The sequence below is a fragment of the Nomascus leucogenys genome, chromosome 10, assembly GCF_006542625.1.
Source record: "Nomascus leucogenys isolate Asia chromosome 10, Asia_NLE_v1, whole genome shotgun sequence".
Classification (NCBI taxonomy): Eukaryota; Metazoa; Chordata; class Mammalia; order Primates; family Hylobatidae; genus Nomascus; species Nomascus leucogenys.
The window spans coordinates 86,889,821-86,917,238 of record NC_044390.1 but is presented as its reverse complement, the minus strand read 5'-3'; the positions used below and the strand labels follow the sequence as shown (position 1 = coordinate 86,917,238).

General features: G+C 40.5%; 1 protein-coding gene across 1 annotated transcript in view; it reads left to right on the top strand.

The window, feature by feature from the left end:
• CIT (citron rho-interacting serine/threonine kinase) overlaps positions 1-27,418 on the top strand; it is a 191,440-nt gene that overhangs the window by 125,981 nt on the left and 38,041 nt on the right. The window contains exons 24-28 of the mRNA XM_030821489.1: positions 9,166-9,219; positions 16,268-16,465; positions 17,269-17,462; positions 21,006-21,141; positions 23,030-23,134. Of these exons, the coding sequence (XP_030677349.1) occupies positions 9,166-9,219; positions 16,268-16,465; positions 17,269-17,462; positions 21,006-21,141; positions 23,030-23,134 (687 nt within the window). The remainder of the gene's footprint in view (positions 1-9,165; positions 9,220-16,267; positions 16,466-17,268; positions 17,463-21,005; positions 21,142-23,029; positions 23,135-27,418) is intronic.

The window sequence follows — 27,418 nt, the reverse complement described above, 5'->3', positions numbered from 1 at the left end:
CCATATTTTTATTTTTTGTTTGGGTTAACCTCACTTGTGTTACTTCTTTTTTTTTTTTTTTTTCCAAGCTGTAGATTCTGCTTCCTGTCTTTTGTATGCATCTGGTATGTTCTGGATGGGAAAAAGTCTACTGAATGAAAGATTCTTTCTCTAAAAGGGACCTGGCTTCCTTGCTCTTCCTGAGAGACTAGTTTACTTAGCTGAAGAGTATTCTCAGGAGGTAGAACTTGGAGCGGGGGTGTTACTGGATTTAAACCTTAGTTCTTTTTAGAAGTCTGAAATGGATTTTTCGTGGGGCCATTTTCCCCACATTTGATCATTCCCACAGAGACTGACCCAGAATAACAAAACTCACAAAAATCTGATATGTGAAATGCCAACTTAACTTGAAGGGGGAAATGCAACTGCCAAGTTGACTAGGGTACTCTGGGTGGCCAATCTTCACATTTTCTTTTTCCCATTCAGGGAAGTATACTTAGAAAATCCCATTAATCTTGGAAGGCTCCCTGGAGGACCTAGACTGTGAGCATAGAAGGCCAAATGAGTTTTAATGGCTGGTGTCAACCAAGCTCATACATTTCTCATAGTATCATACTGTACCTGCCAAGCAGACAGGCACACACCTGCCTGCTGGTCAGGGTGCCCTCTCCTGTGGGCCGGACACAATACAGCTGATTGGGTTTAGTGTTTTTTTAATAAGCCACCTAAATAGGTACCTTATTCATTTTGACTCAACTTGGATGCTGTCCCCATTTCCGTCAGTGAACATCTCTAAACCTCTCTTTGATTGGGGTTACTTCCGTGGAATGAGTGGCCATGTACATTCATTGCTTACAATTTACCTAGATGTAATGCACATGTACATGTCTGTCTATCTATCTATCTATCTATCTATCTGTATCTATATATATTTAATGTAGTTTCATTCTTAGAAGTTATTGCCCATTGTTGGGTTTGGGGATCCCAGTATCTGAACCAAACTGGGAATGTAATCTGACAGTGCCAGGGTCTGTATAGGACCAGTCCAAAGGTTAGTGGCATCCAGTATGTTTGTGCATCCTAGATTTTCTAGGACTTACACCAAGTTCAGATATTGACTGTACATTTAGGTTCCGTAGTCTCTATGAGAACACTCATTAAATAATGCCACATCATGCCCCCAAAATTTGCTTTGGCAAAAAATAACCGCAGTATGTCTTTGTGTATACTGTCTTGTTTCACAGTGGACTGAAAACCACTTGGAAAGATGCAACACAGTAAAACAGAACAAAATAAGAAACAAAAGGCAAAGAGAAAATAAGTCTGTAGAAGAAAAAATGGAGCTAGGAATGAAGTTGATATATAAGAGTTCATGCCAAGAAGGCTTATAGACTTGCTGGAGTTGGGAGTTGGGTGGGCGGAGAGAGAGAGAGACAGATAACATTTCTTAGCTTTTAAAGGGAGGCACCTAAATTTCAACCACTATTATATTTAATGCATTGTATATTAATATTTTCCTCCTGTACCTCTACCCAACCTCTGAAAGAAAAAGAGACATCAGCAATTTAATCCATATTTAATAAGCCCTTGCTATGGGCCCAGTGCTGTGTCTTTAGCCTTTTCTCCCCAGGGGATTGGTCTCTAATTCCTCAAATCCGTTTATTTCGGAGCAGCTGAGAAGGACACATTTATCTTGCTGCTCTGTTGGAATTGGAAAGGAGGGGTGACTGTGTATCTTATCCTGGCCCTGTTTGGAAGGAAGAGGGCATAAAACAGAGCACGTGTCATTGCTCTTTATCTATGAGGAAATTAGTCCTTTAAATCCTTTCTTGCTGCTGGTTGGAATGTGCTGTGTCTGATGGCTGCTGGAAGCTGAGCACAGCAGCAAGTCACGACTTAATTTAGTTAGATGAGATCACTGCCTCAAAGCATCTTCTTAAAAAATAAAGAAACAAACCTCCCTTGGTTTAGAAACTAGGGCTCTGTTGCCTTTGCAGATAAAGATGCTGTGGAAAAAACAGGGCTTCTTCAAATGATGGCAGAAGTGCCTTCCTCCAACAGCTGTTTGCAAACCCATCATACGGAAATCCAAACTCCATTTCCATTTGCTTCCGTTCAGTTTCAAGGCTGTGGGCTTTTCCTTCCCCCTTCTCTTGATTATGTTCCATAAACCTGGTTATGGACAGCATGTGTTTGTTGCCTGAATGGGTTAGTTGAATTTGTTCTCAAAAATATATCTTTTCCAAGAAAAAGAGAAAATGGTCCCAAAATGCCATACTTTCCAACTTTCTCATTGTTTGAGACCCAAGTTGAGACCCTGCACAAGCATCAGTCAAATTAAGTCAGCTGGATCTAAAATGATCGCCTAGGAGATTTGTGAGTTTCACAGCAGGCTGTTTTATCAATAAAAGGGAATAGTCAAATGTGCTATTATTGTTTAATTGTAAGAGGCAGCCATCTCCTAGCCTGTGAAAGGGAGCAGTTACCTTGTTTGGCCTCCATCCCTGGGCCAAATTAGATGGAGCACAGTTAAATTAAAGCTCTCCATTGAAGGGTCTTGGCGGTGCAGGTGGGAGGCCTTTGTTGCCCTTTCTAATGCTTGCCTTTTCTCCACTTTCACTTCACGCATCCTATCAAATTTAAACAGAAACATGCTTTTAAGATACTTCCGTACTTATTGCTGGAAAAGAGACATTTCCGCCTGAACTTGATATTTAAGACTCCATCTCAAGGCGGAGAATTTGAGTATGTACACCTTATAGCACATGATGCCTGATGTGGTATAAGCATCACTCTGAAGAGGACCGCCAGGCAAGAGGCGTGCTGTATGCTCTGTGTACACCGGCCAGGCCTCACGAACACATTTTGTGTTTTCGCTCCTCTGTTCTTTTACTGATTCTGTCAAGTGACTAATGTTGAATAATCAAGAGTTGAAAGCTAGAAGCACTAATGAAAGGAATCCTTCTCCCTGCATAGCGTGATGATGGGATCCCAAAGTCATCCTCTTTGATTTGTTAAAATCATGAGTCAGTGCACGTTCTCATTCTCATGCATAAATATCAAGCCCTCTGTTTAATTAATTAGTAAGCCATCGGCATGATAGCCAAGATGTGAAATAGGGGCACGTAAGGTGACATTCTTGCCTGGTGCCTGCCTTCACCCAGAAAGGGGGTGGGTGCACAGAAGCCTAAGCGTTCTAGAATCCTGACCATGGATCCCAGAAGGTGGTCAGACATCTACACGCTTGTTTCCTTTCTTTAGTTCTGCAGATATTTTGCTCCCTCAAGGCTACATTGTAGTTTACTTTTCTTTCTTCTTCTTGTAACTTTCCTGAAAATTAAGGCATAAATACTTCCAAAAGAAAGTATCTCTCTGGTCTTAGGGGCAGACTGGCTGCAGCCTGTCCGTCCACATTTTTGCCACCCAACTCCTAGGTTAGTGGTTCCCAAAGTGGATCTGTGGACTCCTGGGTTTCCCAAGATCAGATGGTTTTTTTTCCTTTTTTTTTTTTTTTTGAGACAGGGTTTCACTCTGTCACCCAGGCTGGAGTGCAGTGGTGCAATGTCAGCACACTGCAGCCTTGACTTCCAGGCTCAAGAGTGATACTCCTGCCTCAGCCTCCCAAGTAGCTGGGACTATAGGTGCACGCCACACCCGGTTAACTTGTATTTTTTTGTAAAGAAGAGGTTTCACCATGTTTCCCAGGCTGGTCTTGAACTCCTGGGCTCAAGCAATTCGCCTGCCTTGGTCTCTCAAAGTGCTGGGATTACAGACATGAGCCATTATGCCTGGCTGTCAGACTGTTTTCATAACAATACTAAGATGTCATTTGACACTTTTCGCTGTGTTAATATTTGCACTGATGGTGCAAAAGCAATGTTAGTGTTATTTAAAAAAAAATAAAAAATAAATATTTGAAAAATATGTCTTAATTTTTTTTTTTGAGACAGAGTCTCACTCTCTTGCCAGGCTGGAGTGCAGTGGTGTGATCTCGGCTCACTGCAACTTCCGCCTCCTGGGTTCAGGCGATTCTCCTGCCTCAGCCTCCCGAGTAGCTGGGACTACAGGTGCTCGCCCAACCAAGCCCAGTTAATTTTTGTATTTTAGTAGAGTCGGGGTTTCACCGTGTTGGCCAGGATGGTCTTGATCTCTTGACCTCATGATCCACCTGCATCTGCCTCCCAAAGTGCTGGGATTACAGGCGTGAGCCACCGTGCCCAGCCTAATTTTTTTTTTTTTTTTTTTGAGATGGAGTCTCCCTCTGTCACCCAGGCTGGAGTGCAATGGCGTGATGTCGGCTCACTGCAACCTCCACCTCCTGGGTTCAAGCAATTTTCCTGCCTCAGCCTCCTGAGTAGCTGGGATTACAGGCACGCGCCACCACTCCCAGCTAATTTTTAAATTTTTAGTAGAGAAGGGGTTTCACCGTGTTGGTCAGGCTGGTCTCAAACTCCTGATCTCGTGATCCACCTGCTTCAGCCTCCCAAAGTGCTGGAATTACAGGCGTGAGCCACTGCACCTGGCCATCTCAGTCTTAATTTCTAATGCTGCAAGTGTAGGTGGATACTACATAAACAAGAGCTCTTTGGGGTCCTCAGTAATTTTTAAGAGTGTAGATATTTATTCTCTGTAGCACCTGATATCTAATTAACACTCACACATTTCATTGAGAGCATCCAAAGCTTGTCTTTTGTGTTTTGCTGTCTTTATGTATATATTCTATTCCATGAGCTTTTGCCTTTTTGTGTATTTGTTTTATAACTTATTTCAAAAAAACATAAACCATATGACTTACCATTTTCTTACTGTGACTAGTTCAGTAGTTAAGTGCTTACAGTATGTCTAGCAACCACAGCAGGGTCAGTTCTACATTTTGTGTTTATATTTCATAAACAGTAATAAATCAAAAGCCATAATGACTGTGGTTCATTATATTAACCTTCAGAGAGGATTGCTTGACATGATCCAAAGGCCCCATAATGGTTAATTTTAATGGAAATGGATCAGTATTAATGACTGAAATTTCAGACTCCAGTGGGAGAGTTAAATGAGTTTTTAATGGTGCTGTGTTATTTGAAACTTTGCTATTAATAAGAAAGTGGAATAGGGCTTCTGTCCCTGTGGATAAGCCAGTGAGCTTTTTTATGGTCACCACTTATGCTTTGAAGGAGCTAACTCCACTCTCAGCTTCCTGTTTCTGTTTTTGAGAGATTTCACACCAAATAGTCATTTAGAGCAGAGACTGGCAAATTACAGGCCAAATTTTAGGCTGTCACCTGTTTTCTGTAAATAAAGTTTTATTAGAACACATTAGAAACAAACATGTCCGTTTGTTTACCTATCGTTTGTGGCTGCTTTTGCTCTAGAAGGGTAGAGTTAAGTAGTTCTAACCAAGACTGGATGCTCTGGAAATTTTAAGGAAATTTTCTTATCTGGCATTTTAAGGAAAAAATTTGCCGATTCCTGACCAAGAGTCTGTTAACATAAGGGCCTTATTCTTTCTCTAGGAAGAATCCTTGCCTTTGGTTTTTGGTGATCATGGAAGACAGTAAAGGGGGTTGTGTGGTCCTTGGGTCTAGGCTGCTGCTTGGTCACAGATGAGATTTTGACATAGTGCAGATAGCCACAGTCTTACTTTGGATAAGCAGTATTCTTATCTTAACAAAGGAATAAATCTCTCATTATTGCTGGGCAAAAAGCAGATAGATTTTTAGAAAAAAAATTAAGATCTGTTAAATTAGTCCATAGAATATAGGCTAGTTATTTAGGAAGTCAATTCTAAAATAACTTTTTATTTACAAATTTGTCTGTGATTCTGTCTATGCAACTATCTATTTTTTGGTATTTTATATATTTTTTAATTGATATATCACAGTCGTACATATATTTGAGACACATGTGACATTTTGATACATGCCTACAATGTGTAATGATCAAATCAGGGTAATTGGGATATCCCTCACCTCAAAGATTTATCTTTTCTTTGTATTGGGAACATTATAATTCTCTTCTGGCTGTTTTCAGCAACTAATCTAGTTTTGGTTTGTTTTGTTTTACCATCTCTCCAGGGCTCTTCATTCATTTGTGTAGATCCAAATGTCTGGTTGCCATTTTCCATCTGTCGGAAGGACTTTCTTTAACATTTCTTATAGCACAGGTCTGCTGGTGTCAAATTCCTTCAACTTTTGTATGTTTGAAAAAGTTTTTATATTACCTTCATTTTTTAAAAGGTATTTTTGCTGGGTATAGAATTCTATGTGGACAGTTTTTGTTTGTTTGGTTTTTGTTTTTTGCTTGTTTCTTTTATTTTTTATTTCAGCACTTTGAAGATATTGCTTTACTGTGTTCTAGCTTTTCATGCCCACTCCTTCTCCCCATCTTGGTGAGAAATCTGTCTTTCTCATTTTTGTTTCTCTTAATGTAACATGTATTTTTCTCTGGCTGTTTTTTTTTTTTTTTTTAAGATTTTCTTTTTATTATTGGATTTAAACAGTTTCATTATAGTGTGCTTTAGGTTAATTTTCTTCACATTTCTTATGCTTGGGACTTTTTGAATATTTTGTATCTGTGGGTTTATGGCTTTCATCAACTTTGGAAAATTTGTGGCCGTTATTTCTTGAAATATTTTTTCTGTCTCCTGTACTCCTTCTGGGACTCTAATTCATGTATGTTAGGCTACTTGAAGTTGTCCACAACTCCCTGATGCTCTGCAGTTTTTGAAAATGCCTTTTTCTTTTCTCATTGTGTTTCATTTTGGTTTCTACTTCTTGTCTTCTACTTATTTGTTTCTGCTTGTCTTCAAGTTCACTAATCTTTTCTTCTAAAGTATCTAATCTGCCATTATAAACTTACAATAGTGTTTATGGAAAAATAGACATATTAGAAAAAACATCACAGCTCTAAAATTTTTGACTCAGTTATCTTATGGACTTTTTTTTTTTTTTTTTTTTTTGAGACAGAGTCTCGCCCTGTTGCCCAGGCTGGAGTGCAGTGGCGTGATCTTGGCTCACTGCAAGCTCTGCTTCCCGGGTTCACACCATTCTCCTGCCTCAGCCTCTTGAGTAGTTGGGACTACAGGCACCTGTCACCACACCTGGCTAATTTTTTGTATTTTTTAGTAGAGAACATCCTGTTAGCCAGGATGGTCTTAATCTCCTCACCTCGTGATCCGCCTGCCTTGGCTTCCCAAAGTGCTGGGATTACAGGCATGAGCCACTGCGCCTGCCTCTTATAGACCTTCTTATGGAGTCTTTTTTTTTTTTATAATTAAATAGAAGGATCACTCTTACATCTGCCCTAAACTGGGTTCTGGGTTCTTATTTGGGTTTTCATACATAAGCAAATGGGACCATATCCACTTTGTCTATCAAGTGAAAAGTCTGTTAGGGCATCTTTGACTCCTCTTTCCTCTTGGCCACACATCTATTGGTAAGTCCTTTTCCTTATGTTTTCAAAGGAGATCTCAGTTTCATCCACTTTCTCTGTTTGGTTTGTTTGTTTGTTTGTTTTTGCTACCATCCTTCTCCAAGCCACCATCATCTCTTGCTTGAATGACAGTAACAATACCTTCAGTGGTTTCCCTGCTACGTTCTACCTTTGTTCTATTTTGATCCTCTTCTCCCTATAACGTCTACAGTGATCTTAAAACAACAGTAAAATCCGTCACTTTCGTTCTTAAAATTTTCCATTGGTTTTCAATTAATTGAATTTTGAATGAAACCTAAATTCTTTGTTGGACCTTCAAGATTCTTGGTCTCTGCCTTGGTCCCTATCATCATCTTGGGCTACTTTTTTTTCTTCCTTGCTGTGCTTTTTCAAAAGTTGACCACAACCCACAGAATACATTTTACTTGCAATCCAATAGAAGGGAGTATATATACTGTATTTCACTGATTCTAAGGTGTCTGAAATCAAGGTGCATATTACAGTCATATACAGACATAAACATGTCATAGTTCAATAGCACTTTTTCTTTCTTAATGTTACATAAAATAGTCATAGGTTTTACAATGGAAAGTACCTTAAATTTGATGAGTTATAGTACCTAAAGCAGAAGTTTTCTGTAACAGACCTCATGTTTATTACTCAAGGCACATTCTGATGTTTTCAATTCTATCTTTTTTATTCTACTTCATTGGATACAACAAACCAAAAAACCCCACTTGTCATGCTTGCTATTGGGTCACAGCTTGCAGTTTGAAAAACTCTGCTGTAGCCACTCAGTTTTATTGGTTGTTGTTGTTCATCAAATGCACCAGACCCTTTCCTGCCTCAGGGTCTTTGCAAATGCTGCTCCCTCTGCCGTCTCCTGTCCATTGCATGGCTGGCTCCTCATCATCCTATAGGTTTCAGCTTACATGCCACCTCCTCAGAGAAGCCCTCCTTGACCATCCCATCTAAGTAAGTTTCTACCTACCTTTCTTATTCTTTTTTTTTTTTTAAACTGGTCCCTATTTGTTTTCTTTATAACATTTGTCCCAGTCTGTAATCACACACTTAATCATTTCCGATCTTCCCTCACCAGAATGAAGGCATGGGTCATGGATGTCTATATCCTTCCACGGTGTCAAGCATATAGTATGCACTAAAAAAGTCCTTGTCAACGGAAAAAATGCTGCTGGTTTAAGGCAGCTTTGTCCTGGAGAAAGCCTATATATATTTATTTCAAGGCTGATGTAGAGTTTTCTGAATGTCTGCAGCTTTTAATGAAAAAACAACATACACATAAAGTCCCTTTGTCTTGGCTATTGTCCTCTGTGTGTGTTTCTGTGTGTATGTGTGTGTCAGGGGATAGGCTGGGGAGGAGTCAGTTGGAGGGAAGAGGGAAAATACTCATCTTTTCAGAATGGGAATAGGACAAATGAAGGAGAGTAAAACTTCATCCTTTATTGCTTTTTTTCCCTTTTCTCCTAATAGTCTCTAGGTGTTAACATAAATGTTAAAAATATTTGTACAGGGTGTGCATGTGTGGTCTAAAGAGTTAATTGTTATTAACACAGCATTGTGTATTCCTGTAACTTATTTCTGGTGTTGGGGATGATTTGATTAATTAGTTCTTTGAAAAACAGATGCTGGTGCCACATTCTCGGCTTTCCAGGAAAATTGCTATTCTCTATATTTGACCCGTAGCATGTAGAATTGTATTCTACCCTATGAAAAATTTATAATCAACTTCTTACCTTTTAGGCACATAGAGATGAAATCCAGCGCAAATTTGATGCTCTTCGTAACAGCTGTACTGTGAGTATTAATTAACCAAAGACGATTAAAATAACATGAAACTAAAACAGAGAAGGAAAAGGGGAAATCTCTTTAAAATATTGGTGACTGAGTTTTGATCCGAACTTGCAGCTTGAAGAAGATAATGCAATCAACCTTATTTGGAGTTTTTGAGCCCTAGATAACCTGTTTTTGGGGGTTCTTCCAGTTTTCAAAAACTGAAACCATTCTTCATGTTTGGGGGAAGAGGATAGTTGGAAGGGTCAAAATAATTCTCACTATTAGTGGAACAACTAATAGGTTTCAGCAGCTGCAACAAAAATCCCCAGGCAGCTCCCCCTCCTGCCCCAATGTAGAAGGTGCCATGGCTAGCCCAGGTCAGAGACTCTCCTGTCACCAGGGCAGTTGTATCTGTGAGACTTCTCCAGATTGCTGCCCCTGCAGAGGAAAGACCAATGAGCTCTTCTCTTGGAGACCTAGAAATTGTAACTTTCTACCAGGCAAAATTTGGCTTTCTAACATGCAAATTCAAAATCTAGGACTCTTTGGGAGATGTTATTTATATTGAGAGAAGTAAATTCTATGAGTGGATAAGCATCTTCCATAGGTTATATAATAGAGTAGGGTCAGTGGGAATTCAGTCTATTTTTGATCAGAGTGAAGGACTGAAATAGGCCCCTTTCAGAAGATGGGGATGTTCTCCTTATTCATGTGCCCTCTCTTTTCTTTGGCCTTTTTGTCACTTTATTACCTTCTTAGTCCTCAGTGATCTTGTCCTTGTTTGTATTATTTGCATTTGTGAATTTCCAGAAACACCTCCCAGCCTCCACACACATACATATTTTATTTTCTTGTTATGAGCTCTTTCTTTCCTCTTTAGCTACTGTAAATGAAATATTAAGTCCTAATGGTATTTTTTTTCTTAATTTAGATATAAAATGTATCTAGTAAAGCACATAAAAATGTAGTAATTTTAAGTATACAGCTCAGTAAAATTTTTGCACAGATAGACAACTGGGTAACCCCAATGTAGATCAAGATACAGAACTTTCTCAGTCCCCGAAGGCTCCCTCATGTCCCCTTCCCATCATCATCCTTCACCCAAAGGGTAACCACTATGCTGACCTCTGATACCATAGTTTAGTCTTGCCTGTTCTTGAACGTCATGTAAATGGAATCACAGAGGATGTGCTCTCTGGGGCTTAGCTGTTTTTTCGCTTAAATGGTTTGTGATGTTCCTCCATGTTGCTGTTACCTATCAATAATTTGTTCTTTTTTTTTTTTTTTTTTTTTATCACTGTGTGGTGTTTCTGGTGTATGAATAGAACTAAGTTTGTTTATCCATTCTCCTTGTTGGTAGAAGTTTGGATTGTTTCCGTAATGGATTAAGCTGTTAGGAAACCCCGTTACACAAGGCCTTTGGTGGCTGTGAGCACTTACTTCTGGTGAACATATCCCCAAGAATTACTAGGTCATGAGATTTGCCTCTGTTTGACTTTAGTAGGGAACTGACAGACCAGTTTTTTGGTCTGTATTTTCTGATGTGATGGTGGATTGGGATGGGCCTGCCTTAAAATGTCTGTGGATTTCCTCCATCCCTCCTCCCTTCCTTGAGGAGTTGTGGGGTGACATTCTGGTAGTTTTCTGTCCTAGGATTTTAGTTTCTTGTTGTCTTCATTTCTTATTTTACACAAGAGTTATTTGCTTATATTACATACATTCGCGTGAATGATCACTGAATAAAATGTAGATCATTTTATGACTGGAATTTTTTATATTATTATTTTTTCCTTATATAAGCTTGGATTTTAAAAAATGTGTGCATTAGTAATCCTGTTCCATTCATCTGGAGTTCATTTTTCCTTTTTTAGTCTTTTGGCATAAGAACTTTCTAAAAAACATTTTTTTTTACAGTTTTATTGAGGTATAATTGGTGTACTATAATCTGATGCATTTTAAAATGTGTATATAACTGTGAAACAGCAAAACAATCAAAATGATGAATTTTATTATTATTTTGGATAATAAGATTATCCAAATTTTATTCTTGAGCGATAAAAACAAAATATTTATTGTATTCATGACCCTCAAAAGTTTCCTTGTACCCTTTTGTAATTCATCTTGTCCCCCATTTTAAAAATTGAAAGTTTAGTTTTAGTGGAATACACTAGTATGTAGAATGCATTTGATTACTTTCTCATGTAACTCTAATGCTCTCCAAATTTGCATTTTCTGAACGGTGACTTCTAATCTTTGCCTCATTTACCTCTGTGTTCTGTGGCGAAGCCTATGGGGGCCTTCCCAAGTGTGTGTGTGTGAACCTGAGAGAGATGCCCTTCACCCACATTTCAGCCAGAGGAGCTGTGTAACTTAGTAGTCTAAGCCATGGGCTCTGGAATCAGATAGAGTTCAGATTATAAATTGGCCTCTTAGTAACTTATGTGTATTATCCTACTAAGCCTCTGTTTCTTTGTCTGTAAAATGGAGATAACATTGTATACCTTCAGTTCCAATCAATACACTCATTGATTGTAGGATGCATAATTTATTTAATAACCGCTCTTTGGGGGCTGGGTGAGGGAAGAGAGAGAGCTGCTGGTTCCAGTATACCACGTATCCACATTTCAGAAACAGTACAACTTATGGAACACTGAGTCATGGGATTTGGTAGTAGTACCTCCCTCATAAGGTTGCTGTGAGAATTAAATGAGATACTTGCAAACTGCTTGCACAGGGCCTGATCCATAGAAAGTACCAAACAACATTGGTTACTATTATTATTTTATTCTCCTGGGCTTATAATATAATATTTTGTTTGGAAAATGGCTCTGCTGCTACTTTAAAAAGTTTGAAAACCACTACTTTAGAACAACATTTGGCCACAATAGTAGGTCTCAATTATACTTTTGCAAGTTCAAGACCGCTTTAAAGACACTTCAGAGGAGTGTGTTGGAGGTTCCTTTCTTTTTTGGCATTGCCCGAGATTGTCTCCGCTAGGAAATGTCATCTTTGTCATTTAAAAATGAGTTATTATGGGAGTTCCCACAACTCCCATAATAACTCAATTGATAGGAGCTCTCTTCAGCTTTCAAAAAGCTCATGCACAGTAAGATTTTCAAGCTCAGACCATTTCTATATTTTGAAGACATTTAAAAAGGATTTGATTCAATCTGGCACCTAAAACCCTACCTAAGTCTGTTTTAGAGGGGAGTTGGTGGGCAAACATATGACACAGTTTTAATTATGAATCAATCTGTCAGCTATAAGATTAAAAATAAATAATATGCAAATAGCTGCCTTCAGAAGAGAACCAGGCATTAAAATAGGATTTCAGTCCTGTGTCTGTTTAGCCTGATGCTCATTGTCTGACTGGTTTCTTCACCCCTTAACTGGTCTTCCAGTTAGGTGTGAGAGGTTCACATCTTCTTCTCAGAACCATGGTAGCGTTGAAAAACAACAGATAAGCCCAGAGTTCTCTTTTTTTCTTTTTGACACTGAGAGTAGATCTTTTTTTTGTTTTGTTTTGTTTTTGTTTTTTTTTTGGGAGATGGAGTTTTGCTCTTGTTGCCCAGGCCGGGGTGCAATGGCGCGATCTTGGCTCACCATAACCTCCACCTCCCGGGTTCAAGCGATTCTCCTGCCTCAGCCTCCTGGGTAGATGGGATTACAGGCATGTGCCACCATGCCCAGCTAATTTTGTATTTTTAGTAGAGATGGGATTTCTCCATGTTGGTCAGGCTGGTCTTGAACTGTCAACCTCAGGTGATCCACCCGGCTCAGCCTCCCAAAGTGCTGGGATTACAGGTGTGAGCCACCACATCCAGCTTAGATCATTTTTTTTTATATCTTCTCTTCTCTCTTAGAACTGTGCCAAGACCTCTCATCTGTAAAAACAGCATATGAGAAAGCTCTGCTGGCCCCTGCGTTGTGAAGATATCTTGCTCATCTTTTTTTACTGCTAAGATGGAATCAGCCTTTTAGTTTCTCTTTTTTACCCTCTATCTTTGGGGTTAAAAGGTTAACAGACTCATAGTAAACAAATCATTTGTGCTTGGTGGGTAGAGAATATACCCAGGACCAGAAAGTAGACCTAACAATTTTCCTTGCACATTCCCTGGATCAAAATCAAGAAGGGTTGTCCTGAATGGTCGATATATCTTACCTCCATCATTTCAGTTTTCAAAGATCTGAATAAAAAAGTGAATAAACACTTCTATCCCTATTTTAGACAGGCAGTGTAGTTCAGGGGGCAAGAATGTAGATTCTTGAGTTTTAATGTTGTGTTCAAATTCTGGCTTTGTTATTTACTAGCAGTGACCTTGGGCAAGTTACCTAGCATCTCTGTTGCCCCAATTTCCCCATCTATAAAATAGAAGTAAAACAATACCTACTTCAAAGGACAGCAGTGAACATTGCGTGTTATTATGCTTTTTTAAAAAAAAACCCACAGAGACCATTAATTTACTGCCTGTGTCATAAGTAAGTTTAATATCTGTAAACTCAGTAACATATGTGTGTGTGTGGGGGTGTGTCCAACATTTAATATCATGACTCCAGCAACTTGAAACAAGGTCACAAGCTAAATGTGTTATGGCTTGGGTAGATCGAATATGTGTATAAAAAGTCCAAATCAATTAAAATGCCTTAAATCTCGGCATGGGTACTTTACAAAAACATGTAACACTTCTCTTGTCAAATGGGCAAAATAGAGATGATGACCAAACATAGAACCAGCAGTCACAAACCAGAAATATAATCAGAGGCGTGAGAACCCTCGAAAACTGGATAACGACAGGGAAATAAAAAGACCCTTCTTATTCCAATGGGCCCATCTCAATTGAGTGACACCAAATTGCCCTTTTTCAAGTGTTTCTTCTTTAGCATTTTATAATATAACTTTGGGAGAAAAAGAAGAGGTGGCAGAAATGGGCTACCATCACAAATGATAAATTGCATTTTTTTCGTTAATCAAAGAAAGCAGGTACCCAAAGTCTTAAATACATCCTTGAATGGCAAGTAAATTATTTTGTCAATGATGTATTTTCATGTGAGTAGACTTTCTATAGTCTAGTCTGTGTATTCCCCAAGAGGCTTTTTTTTTTTTTTTTTTTTTTTTTGAGATGGAGTTTCGCTCTGTCACCCAGGCTGGAGTCCAGTGGCACAATTGTGGCTCACTGCAAGCTCTGCCTCCTGGGTTCACGCCATTCTCCTGCCTCAGCCTCCCGAGTAGCTGGGACTACAGGCGCCCGCCACCATGCCCAGTTAATTTTTTGTGTTTTTAGTAGAGATGGGGTTTCACCGTGTTAGCTAGGATAGTCTTGATCTCCTGACCTCATGTTGACATGATACATTAAGGTCAAATAACATGCAAGAAAATTCAAAAAATTAAAAAAGTAAAAGCAGATGAGTAAATATAGTGTTCACTCCCATGTCACAGATGGAGAAACTAACCCAGCAGAGGTCAAATGGCTTATTTGGGGTTCCAGAATCCATTTTATATCTTCCAAGCCAGCTTGCCTGTCTTATTTTTCTTTGGGAAAGAGGTAGGGGGAAGCATTAGTAGTTAAATGGAGACATTATGAAAAACATCTTAAGGAATGGGTTTACTATGTGCAGGAAGGAGACCAGTTGAACTAGTGGGCATTGTTTATTCATTGTTTCTGGTTTTAGGAGATTTAACGTGCCACAGAAAGGGAAAGGCAGGGACCCTGTAAGTCATAAGTGTCTGCTAGGAATGGCAAACGTACAGATTTTCCTTATTTGTCTTCCTTGATAAAGAAGGTATCTGAGCTAAGAACCTGACCAGATAACTTTTATTCCCCCTCTTGTAGCTGACAGTGTACCTCAAAATAGTACATTAGGAATTAATGTGGCTTTTGACATTAAAAAACAAATTACTAGACCATTAGACCATACACTAAAAGGTTATCAGCTCAGTTAACAAAATGAAAAGTTGTATCTCCTCTGAGCACATTTGTGGACAAGTGTACTTAATTGATGTTCTTTAATTTTATGTGCCTGCGAAGATTTTTTTTTTTAAATTGATAATCAAAGAGGGTTAAAATAGGGAATTAGTCATGAAAGCAATGGCAACATTTCATAAACGAAATCGACTCTAGGTTTGAAAATTGGAAACAATTAATAACTATAGGCTTAACGGCATTTCCTTTTAATTTCCTTCTTTTTGTTACATAAAATTTAATTTACTGCCTGTGTGCCTCAGTCCAACTATTATTAGAAAATTGCCCTTAAACTTCCAAAGTATTATACATGAAAGCTGTCTGCAAGCCGTAATACTAAATCTCAGCAAAGAGAATAGGGAAGCTAAATGTTCTGAAATTGAAGTCATTCTGCTACTGAGCAGGAGAGTAATTTAGCAAACCCCGATTAAATCTCTCTCAATAAAATAACAATTTCATATACATGGCTTCCCATTGTCTGATAGGCAACTGTATAGTAAAATCCATTAAAGTCATGCTATAGTACCGTGTATTGTATTTTCAGAGTTTTTCTGAGTTTCCCTTAAGTTTTTTTCCTTTGTTGTATGAAATTAAATTTATTGCTTGTGATATTATTGAAATAACTCCTGGTGTCTTTCCCTGTTGGTCTTCCTTGATAAGAACTTCATTTTGCTTTCTAGGACTATGGCCATCTCCAATAATAAGGTCCTAGAGATAGTGTCATGGGCATTTTTAGCTTAATTAGTGGATGGTGATACCAGTCTATTCTTAATTTGCATTTTCTTTCCACGTTATATTATTTCCATCAACTTGATCTCATTAGAAGTCGTCCGTTTCATGCAGTGATTACTTTTGATTGCTTTTGCCATATTTTTTAGATGTGTCCTGAATTAGAGAGAAACTGAGTCTTTTTCTTCCACTGCTGGTGTTTAGAGTTAAGTGGGTGTGCATAGGAGCTTGGACATGGCTCTCAAGGTCAGGTGGGCAAACTCATGAGCGGCACGTTGATTGCCAGTGTCACGTGGGTTCAGAACTCCATAGCCCTAGAAGCAATTTCTTATTTGAAATGAATGTGCTTGGCGTGTAACTGGATTCCTTTCCTCTTTCAGGTAATCACAGACCTGGAGGAGCAGCTAAACCAGCTGACCGAGGACAATGCTGAACTCAACAACCAAAACTTCTACTTGTCCAAACAACTCGATGAGGCTTCTGGCGCCAACGATGAGATTGTACAACTGCGAAGTGAAGTGGACCATCTCCGCCGGGAGATCACGGAACGAGAGATGCAACTTACCAGCCAGAAGCAAGTAAGGAGGGTTAACAAGGTCGTGAGATCCCTAGAGGACTTTTAGAAGGATTTTAGGAGGAGTGCTTGGTGCATTCTCCCAAGGGTTCCAACACTGAACCTCATACAGTAATTGGGCTCTTTTTAAAATCATGTCTTGTTTCCAAGTCTTTAGGGTTTTAAAAATGGCTTTTAAAAGTGTGTAGTTCTTATTAATTTTGATTTTAAAAAATAGGGCCAGTGTGGCGGCTCTTCCCTGTCATCCCAGTACTTTGGGAGGCCGAGGCAGAAGGATCACTTGAGCCCAGGAGTTCAGGATCGGTCTGGGCAATATAGTGAGACCCCATCTCTAAAAAAATAAAAATAAAAAAGATAAAAATAAGCTGGGCTTGGTGGTGCATGCCAGTAGTTCCAGCTTTTCAGGAAGCTGAGGCGGGAGGAATGCTTGAACCCAGGAGCTCGAGGCTGCAGTGAACTGTGATCATGCCACTGTACTCCAGCCTGGGTGACAGAGCTGGACCCTGTCTCGAAAAAATAAAGGTAGATAAAAACAAAATCAAATGCTTTGGGGGATCAATGTAAATGGCTTGATTTTAAGCTTGGTCACTTCCCCTGGCTTTGCTTTGGGTTCTGCCTCTAAGGTGGCTGCAGAACTGGCCCTTCATCCATTCTTGCCTGGTCCCCTTGGGCTGCAGAAGAAAAAGACAAACTGCATTTCGAACTGTAGTTAGAAACTTGTGCTTTTCTGAAACTGACCCGACCAAAGTAATCTCCAGGAAATCCTTGTTTAAAGACAAGGCACAAATCAGTGGTACTGATTTGCAGACGATGGAGGCTCTGAAGACCACGTGCACCATGCTGGAGGAACAGGTCATGGATTTGGAGGCCCTAAACGATGAGCTGCTAGAAAAAGAGCGGCAGTGGGAGGCCTGGAGGAGCGTCCTGGGTGATGAGAAATCCCAGTTTGAGTGTCGGGTTCGAGAGCTGCAGAGGATGCTGGACACCGAGAAACAGAGCAGGTGGGGATTTGTGTTTGTGGAAAGCTCATGACAGGTGACTGCAGGAGGATTGGCCTGAGAGTTGTGGACAGGGTGATCAGCTCTTCCCACTGAGACTGAGAAGTTTCCTGGGTCACAAGCCTCCTGGTGCCAAAAACCAGGAGACTCTTGGCAAACCAGGATAGGGTGGTCACCCTAGTTGTAAACGTAGATAGTGTGAGTTGGATTCTGTGGCTATGACTGGTATCTGTTTTCCCCATGCAGAGGCCTGGGCATCAGGGGAAATACCTCTGTTTTCTGTGCAGAAACACTCACATGAGGTTTCTTGTCAGAGTGACCATAGCAAGACCATTTTAAAATTACCATTTTAATCCTGGTCATTTTAATCCTGGTCTTCCCTCCACCCCAGGGTTCCTCAACCTTGGCACTATTGACATGTCAGGCTTCATTCTTTGTTATGGGGGCTGTCCTGTGCATTGTGGGACAGGACAGCATCCCTAGTCTCTACTCACTAGATGCCACCAACAACCCCTTTCCCACGTTGTGACAACAAATATGTCTCTAGGCATTGCCCCCAATATCCCCTGTGTCTCCATTGTCCCCAGTTGAGAACCACTGCTGTACAAGAATAGTTTAGTGTTTTTTTTTTTTTTTTTTTGTGACAGAATCTCTGTCACCCAGGCTGGAGTGCAGTGGCACCATCGCAGTTCACTGCAACCTCCACCTCCAGGGTGGGAGGAGTTCTCCTTCTTCAGCCTCCCAAGTAGCTGGGAATACAGGTGCGCGCCACTATGCTCGGCTAATTTTTTTTTGTATTTTTAGTAGAGACGGGATTTCACCGTGTTGGCCAGGCTGGTCTCAAACTCCTGACCTCAAGTGATCCACCTGCCTTGGTCTCCTAGAGAGCTGGGATTACAGGCGTGAGCCACCACACCTGGCTGGTTTTTTTTTTTTTCCTTTCTTAGTAGGAAATGATAATAATCGGTTCAGGCAGTATCGTTCCTCTGCTTTCTCCCTTTTGTTTCCACAGTTCCCCTAGTATAGATTTCCCTCCCTGCGGGGCCACAGTGGCACAGTTGCGTACTCCATAGCTCTAAGGGTTGCTGGTCACCTTAAAGATGTCATAGACTGGAAGAGTTGCTATGACAGTTTTACACAGCTCATGGCAGAAAAGTGTTTTCTTTCTGACAAAATTGGTACGTTATGACATTTCACAGATGGAAAGAAATGGTCTAGAAGGACGGGTGCCGCTTTCCAGTTTGTACAAATGCACGATATGGGCTAGTGTGTGCCCCGTGACTTCCTGTCTGCACAGCTGAATTGGATCCATTTTTCATAAACTTGCTCATGTCACCTTCCTCTGAAACTGACCTTCCTGTGATTCTCTGAACTCCTTAAGCAAGATTAGCTATCCATAGAAATATCGATCAATGAATTAGTCTATATCACACTCACTTGGGTATCTCTCACGTTTGCTTGGCCATAGTAGGCTCAACTAAATATGTCAGATGGATTATGCAAAGTTCAGTTGAACTCCAAAAGTTTGGCGGTAAAAGATGAGAACCCTTACATTTCAAAAGAAATGGTAGAAATGGTTCCTTTTTGTAGATCCTCCCAGCTTCCCCACTCAGGGTATTTGTTGATGTGAGGGACTGCTGTTTAAGTCTCCTATTCCAGCTTCCTTCTGAATCCTTAGACTCCCCCATCCTCATTGTAAGTTCTGGTTGTTTTCCCACAGACCCCTTCCCTCCCACCCTCAAGTCCAGCTCCTATCCTAGCTGTTTCTAGGGACGTACGGAGATCATTTTGGGGGTAGGATCTGGCTTCAGCATCAAGAAATACACGACCATACATGGAAGGTATAATTATGAACTGTTCTCAGGAAGACCAGCATTAGTCTGCTTTCATTTCATGTCTGCTTTCAGGGCAATTGTGGAAGATCGTGCCTTTCTTTTCCTTTTTTTTTTCTTTTTTCTGTTTTGGTATTATATGGGATACTGAGATGAGTAAAATATAATTGTTAATCTTTGTCCTCAAGAGCCTAAGAGTCTATTGGAGGAGGTATGGATTCAGATATTTAGGAGAGATGGGGAGGCCGAAGTGGGTGGATCACTTGAGGTCAGGAGTTTGAGACCAGCCTGGCCAACATGGCGAAATCCTGTCTTTACAAAAAATATAAAAATTAGCCAGGTTTGGTGGCACGTGCCTGTAGTCTAAGCTACTTGGGAGGCTGAGGCAGGAGAATCGCTTGAATCTTGGAGGTGGAGGTTGCAGTGAGCTGAGATCGCGCCACTGAACTCTAGCCTGGGCAACAGAGTGGGACTCCATCTCAAAAAAAAAAAAAAAAAAAAATATATATATATATATATATATATATATATATTTAGGAGAGAAATACAGTTATGCTTTGGTTACAGAACAAGGTGAGGTTGCTCCTGAGAAGAGAAAGTGGGAATAGTTTTATGGAGATCATAGCATTTGAATTTATCCTTGAAGGCTGAGTAAGATTTGAGTTTGCAGAGTAGCAAAGGAGGGGATGGCCGGTGGAGGAGACTGTATAAGCCAAAGTGTAGAAGTAGGAAGCATGATACCTAAATGGGGAAAGGGAAGTGATTTTTTTTCCCATTTTGCTTCTGGTTTTTCTATTGTTTAGCATTATTTATGGAGACACTCATCAGGTTCAAGTTTCACTTTCGTTTTTTCTTTTTTTTTGAGAATGGAGTCTTGCTTTGTTGCCCAGGCTGGAGTGTGGTGGTGCCATCTCGGCTCACTGCAACCTTCGCCTCCCGAGTTCAAGCAATTCTCCTGCCTCAGCCTCCTGAGTAGCTAGGATTACAGGCATGCGCCACTATGCCTGGCTAATTTTTTGTATCTTTTGTAGAGACAGGGTTTCACCATGTTGGCCAGGTTGGTCTCGAACTCTTGACCTCAGGTGATCCGCCCACCTCAGCCTCCCAAAGTGTTGGGATTACAGGTGTGAGCCACCGCACCCAGCCTCAAGTTTCAGTTTCTTGATGAGTACCCAAAAACATTTAAATTTTTTTTTGTTTTTGTTTTTGTTTTGTTTTGAGACGGAATTTTGCTCTGTCGCCCAGGCTGGAGTGCAGTGGTGTGATCTCGGCTCACTGCAACTTCCACCTCCTGGGTTCAAGTGATTCTTCTGCCTCAGCCTCCCGAGTAGCTGGGATTAGGGGCGCACGCCACCACACCCAGCTAATTTTGTATTTTTAGTAAAGACGGGATTTCACCATGTTGGCCAGGCTGGTCTTGAACTCCTGACCTCAGGTAATCCACCCACCTTGGCCTCCCAAACTGCTGGGATTACAGGCGTGAGCCACCACGCCTGGCCTGTTTTGTTTTTCCTTACCCAAGCCTAACATGGGTCAAATCTTTGCTTGGTAAGCTGTTGGAAAGGAAGACAGTTTGGAACTAAGAGTCAAGGTTGGGCATCTCTCTGGCCTGCAGCGTGTTTAGTTGCTCGTCAGGATTAGAGACGGACCAGCCTTCTTTCCGCAGGTCAGCTGTTGGGGGGCTACCAAAAGCTGACCTGTGTTTTTCTGGCAGGGCGAGAGCCGATCAGCGGATCACCGAGTCTCGCCAGGTGGTGGAGCTGGCAGTGAAGGAGCACAAGGCCGAGATTCTCGCTCTGCAGCAGGCTCTCAAAGAGCAGAAGCTGAAGGCCGAGAGCCTTTCTGACAAGGTCAGCGCCCACCCCTTCTGCTTTTTAGGAAAACATTTTCGTTTCCTTCTTTTAAAGGCACGCTTGATAAAAATTCAAATGCAATCCATGGCAAACATATTTCATAAACATATGTTCATGCACTCCAAAAATGTCCCATGGTTTTGCCTTACCATGGGACATTTTTGGTTGGCAGTAGCGTGGGTGGGTGCGGTGGGTACCCAGTGATCACAGTTGGCCAGTGACTTTTTAAAATCTGTGTGTCTAGGCCCTTGAAGTTCGAATTTCGATCTGGGTGTTCTACTCTCTGGTTGTCTGGCATCTTATTTCCAGAAGGCTTTATGGATTGAATGCTGTGCATCTTTGGGAAGTTCTTGGTGGCAGTGACTAATGCTCATCCCATTGCTGCAGTAATAGGCAGCTCAGCTTCTCCGTGTTCCAAGTTCAGGGTCATGATAGGGTCTGATGATGCATGCCGGTTCTCAGTATTTCACATCGGAAATACACGTGCTCCATCCATGTGCCTCTCCATATTACATTTATAGTCATAAACGATGTTTTGGAGATTTTAGCTAATAATCTTGAGAGAGATACAGAATAGGCGCTTCAGTGTTACAGATCACCAAAGTGAAGATCAGAGAAATTTTATGTATGAACACACAGATGCATATATAGACACTCTTTTTCATGCACATACACACACAAAATAAAATAACAATCTGATTTTATATTTTCTATAACTTTGTTATTTCATGATAGAAAAATAATTATTTGGGTCATTGTGGAAAATACAGAAACCACAGAAAAGTAAAGGAAATAATGGCGGGTCACCCATCGCTGTTGTTTCATTGGTATATTTATTTGCAGTCTCTGTGCTTATGTTTATGCATACACACACATACATAGACATACGTATGTATTTTTATAAATTAGATTTTCATTATGTATACAGCTCTACGTGTTTTTATTAAAAATCATTTAACTGCAGGTTTTTTCTGAGTTGAATATTTTTTGAATATGTGATTCTAAAAAAATATATTACATGGAAGTACCTACTTTAATCATTATACTTGTATTGGAAATTTGAGCTTCCTGTATTTTGCCATATAAATAACAATATGATAAACATGAATCTTTGTGGGCATCCATGATTATTTTCTTACCAGATACTTATATTAATAGAAGCAGAATTATTAGATTTAAGGCCAGAGCTCTCTAGTCAGGAACACTCCTGAGTTCCCTGAAACTGGGTTACCATTTTTTTTTAAGCATGAGGAAACTAGATTTATTAGAGCTATGTGAGGCCTCTTATGTTTAATGTGAAAAATATTTTTTTCTAGTTGACTGTTCTTAAAATGTTAAGCAGCAAAGTCCTTCATATCTTTTAAAGCTCCAGACTTTGCAATACCTTATTGTCTTGATCTTCTCCTAATTGGGATGAATTTCTTTCCCAAGCCTTTCTTATCAAACTTATAATCTGACAAAGCAGTCGTTATTTGCATACATGTCTAGTTATGGGCCTTTCTGACTTGATGTAAGATCCTTGAGAGCTTGGTTATCCTTTCATCCTAAAAGCTATAATGCAGGTAGTAAGCATTCAGCATATGATTATTTAATTAAATTCAGCCAAAGCATGTCAGATAAATAAGTCCTTGAGCAGTCATCCTCCTAGAACTTGTCACGGCCATATTTAAGAGCCATCCCTTAGAAATAATTTCCATCCTCATATAATAACCTATGGAAGACTCACCAGTGACATAGACTTCTGTATTTAGAAAAAAGCAACCTTTATGTTCTGACCTTTAGAACTCAATATTCTTTCTTCGTGAAGGTTCGTGGACATTCATAAACATTGTCAGCATCTAACATTCCTAAATGTGGCATTATGCCAATCTTTCCAAATGTCTAGCTCAACGACCTGGAGAAGAAGCATGCTATGCTTGAAATGAATGCCCGAAGCTTACAGCAGAAGCTGGAGACTGAACGAGAGCTCAAACAGAGGCTTCTGGAAGAGGTGAGTGTGAAACACCTGGGAGAAGGGCCAAGTGGATTTTTTTTTTTCTTTTAATAGGCTTTGTTTTTTTGGAGCAGCTTTAGGTTCACAGCAAAATTGAGCAGAAAGCACAGAGAGTTCCCACATACTCCCTGTCTCCTCCTCCCACAGTGTCCCCAACTATCAACACCCTGTACCAGAGTGTCCATTTGTTACAGTCAATGGGCCTGCACTGACACATCGTCATCACCCCAAATGCATAGTTTAAATTAGGTTTGCTCTTGGTGTTGTACGTTCTATGGGTTTTTTCAAATGTGTAAAGACAGTTATCCACCTTTACCGTATCATACAGGACAGTTTCACTGCCCTAAAAACCCTCTGTACTCTGCCTGTTCATCCCTCCCCACCCTCAACTCCTGGCAGCCACTGATCTTTTTGCTGTCTCCATAGTTTTCCCTTTTCCAGAATGTTGCATATCTGGAATCACACAGTATGTAGCCTTTCAGATCAGCTGCTTTCACTTAGTCATATGCATCCAGGTTTCCTCCATGTCTTTTCATGGCTGGTAGCTCATTTCTCTCTGGAGTCTTTTTTTTTGGTCTTGCTCTGTTGCCCAGGCTAGAATGCAGTGGTGCAATTACTACTCACTGCAGCCTTGACTTCCTGGGTTCAGGTCATCCTCCCACCTCAGCCTTCTGAGTAGCTGGGACTACAGGTATATGCCACCATGCTCGACTAATTTTTGTATTGTTTTGTAGAGATGGGGTTTGCCCATGTTGCTCAGGCTGGCTGGTTTCAAACCCTTGGGCTCAAGTGATCTACTTGTCTTGGCCTCCCAAAGTGTTGGGGTTACAGGCATGAGTCCCCCATGCCCTGCCTGGACTTGTAAACAAATTTCTTTAAAAGATTTTTTTATTTCAATAGCTTTAGGGGTACAAGTGTTTTTTTTGGTGACGTGGGTGAATTGTGTGGTGGTGAAGTCTGGGCTTTTCGTGTACCTGTCACGCAAATAGTGTATATTGTACCCGATAGGTAATTTTGCATCCCTCACTCCCCTCCTCGCCTTCCCCCTTCTGAATCTGCAGTGTCTATTATACCACTTGTATGCCTTCGTACTCATAGCTTAGCTCCCACTTGTAAGTGAGAACGTGCAGTAGTTAGCTTTCCGTTCCAGGTGGAATTTTGAAAGTGACAATTTGTCAGATCCAAATTAGACATTTTGAAATTAGAATTTTCAAGTAAGAGTATGGGGGTCATATAATACTTGTCTTAAGGTATTTAACACATTAAAAGACTATGTCATGAAGGCCAGAGGGTCTCTGTCATTTTTATCCTTCTATGTGATGCTTAATAGAGTGTCAAGCACATAGTAAGTGTGTGCCAAATAGAAGTTTATTAAATACATGGGTGAATGAATATTGAGTTAAATTGTTCTTTAGAGCTAATATCCAAAGTATATTAAGTTTCATGCCGATAGGACATCCATGCAAATTAGCTTCCTGCACAGGGCAGAATTTTATCAGATTATTCTGAGTACCAAATTTCATGAAGGTTTTTGAACATTGGGTAATTTAGTTAAAAATAATGCGTGCCCTGCTTTTGAAGCATAATAGACAAGCTCAGACTGATCTTCCAAACCCATCCCTTACATGATGGCTGGTACCTTTTCACAGAACTCTGAGAATGGCTATTTAAATTGATGACTATCTCCCACTCCCCAACCAGAGCCCTCTGTGTTGAATCACTGATGATTCTGCTTTGTTCTTTAGGATTGACGTGCAAGGACAAATGCACTTTATAATGAAAAATTGGACTCCAAAGAGTATTCTGTTTAACCCTTAGTGAGCCTGACAGTTTAATTAACCAGAATGCCCTGTTCTGGCTGATGAGGTTTTGTCACATGATACCCATAGCTCCTGAGGCACTTTGCTGATAGAAATAATATTGTTATGCTGTTAAGTTTGAAAAGTATAGTGAAATTTTTGCGGGTGAGTATAAAATATTTTATTGAATGATACTTTAAAAAATATGGGTGGCTGAGGTGTGAGGATTGCTTGAGGCCGAGAGTTTGAGACCAGTCTAGGCAACACAGTGAGACCCCATCTCTACAAAAAAAAAAAAAAAAAAAAAATTAGCCAAGTGTGGTGGTGTGCACTTCTAGTCCCAGCTACTCAGGAGGCTGAGGTGGGAGGATCACTTGAGCCCAGGTGTTTGAGGCTGCATTGAGCTCTGATGGTACCACTGCACTGTAGCCTGGGTGACAGAGTGAGAGCCTGTCTCAAAATAAAAATTAAAAATTAAAATGAAAAATATGGGTGGGAGTTTGGGAAAGTTCTAGAAATGGATGGTGGTGGTGGTTACACAATAATATCAGTGTACTTATCGCCACTGAACTATACACTTAAAAATGGTTAAAATGGTAAATTTTATGTCGTGTATTTTGCCTCTGTAAACAATTTAAAAAATAAAATTAATACTACACACACACACACACAGACACACACACACGTATATTTGGTGAACACACATAGGAATTCACCCTATGGCTTTAAGAACAACACTACAATGGAAATGTTAAATGTACCTCGTGGTCAAATAGAGAATTAGGGTCTTTTATCTGAGATGAATAGACAGTGTTCCCACTTTAGGCACATCCTGGAAACAGAAAGAACAGGAATAATCAATGCTCTTGCCTGTCCTATTTTCCTTCTGAGAGGGCGAGTTGGCCCTGACAGCGCAGTACTTTGGTCCAAGGTTATGTGGTGAGTCAGTGACGACTCTAGGAATAGAGTGCCGGGATCCCAATTCAGTTCCCTCCTTCTCACTTCTAACCTACATGAGAACATTTCCAGTTTCTCAGGATGTTCCCCACAGAAAGATTTTTGAGCACAGACATCTGGCTGACATTGAGCCGGAGGCAGATTTCAGCGACAGTTGAAACCATTCTGGAACAAAGAATGCTGTTTATTGTCCACATTGTGATTGGGCCTCCTGGTTGGTGTGTGCTGTATAAGCATATGTGCCCATAAGTGTCCTCTTCGTAGGTATGGAGACTTTTATTTTTTATTTTCATTTTTATTTTTTTTTGAGACGGAGTCTTGCTCTGTCGCCCAGGCTGGAGTGCAGTGGCATGATCTCGGCTCATTGCAACCTCCACCTCCGAGGGTCAAGCAATTCTCTTGCCTCAGCCTCCTGTGTAGCTGAGATTACAGGTATACACCACCACTCCTGGCTAAATTTTTTTGTATTTTTGGTAGAGACGAGGTTTCATGATATTGGCCTGGCTTGTCTCGAACTCCTGGCCTCAAATGATCCGCCCACCTCAGCCTCCCAATGTGCTAGGATTATAGCATGAGCCACCATGCCTGGCCTATAAGGAGACTTTTAAATGGAGCCAGAATCAAAATCTCAGAATTGAAAGAATTTTTATACCACCCAGTCTGAATTTCCAGCACGATTCCCTTTATCCTTGCTCCTGACAAACTTTACTAATGGATCTTTCTTTCACATTTTTCCTCCTGGGCCCAAAATGGCTTCAGAAGCTTTCTCAACATGACACTTTTTTTTTTTTTTTTTTTGAGACGTAGTCTCGCTCTGTCACCAAGGATGGAATGCAGTGATCTCGGCTCACTGCAAGCTCCGCCTCCTGGGTTCACGCCATTCTGCCTCAGTCTCCCGAGTAGCTGGGACTATAGGTGCCCGCTACCACGCCTGGCTAATTTTTTGTATTTTTAGTAGAGACAGGGTTTCACCATGTTGGCCTCGATCTCTGACCTTGTGATCCACCCACCTTGGCCTCCCAAAGTGCTGGGATTACAGGCGTGAGCCACCGCGTCTGGCCAACATGACACTTTATAGCCACTATCTGTTCACTGGAAGTAATATCAGTGATCAAAGTCCATTTGCTAGTCCTGGTCAAATTCATCTCTCATCCAAGGTAGAAGATCCCTTCTCCAACAGTCCTTATAGGTAGGCCCCGTTGAACCTTGGCCTAAATACTTACAATGACTTTGGACATCCCAACCCATTTTTCAGCAACTCTCATTCTTAGAACTTTCTCATTTTGAACTAAAAACCTTCCACTTTTACCCATTGGTTCTATTACGTTGAAACACATGAAATTAGAAAGTAGTCTGATATCTCCAACCAAAATGGGAGATTAATATTGATTAATAGTCAGATTACTTGATTAATAATTAAAATAACTAATGTTTAATTAGCACTTACCATGTGACTGACTCTCTGAGTACATGAATTAACTCTTACGGTCCTTGTAACGTTCCTGGGAGATAACTAGTTTTATTA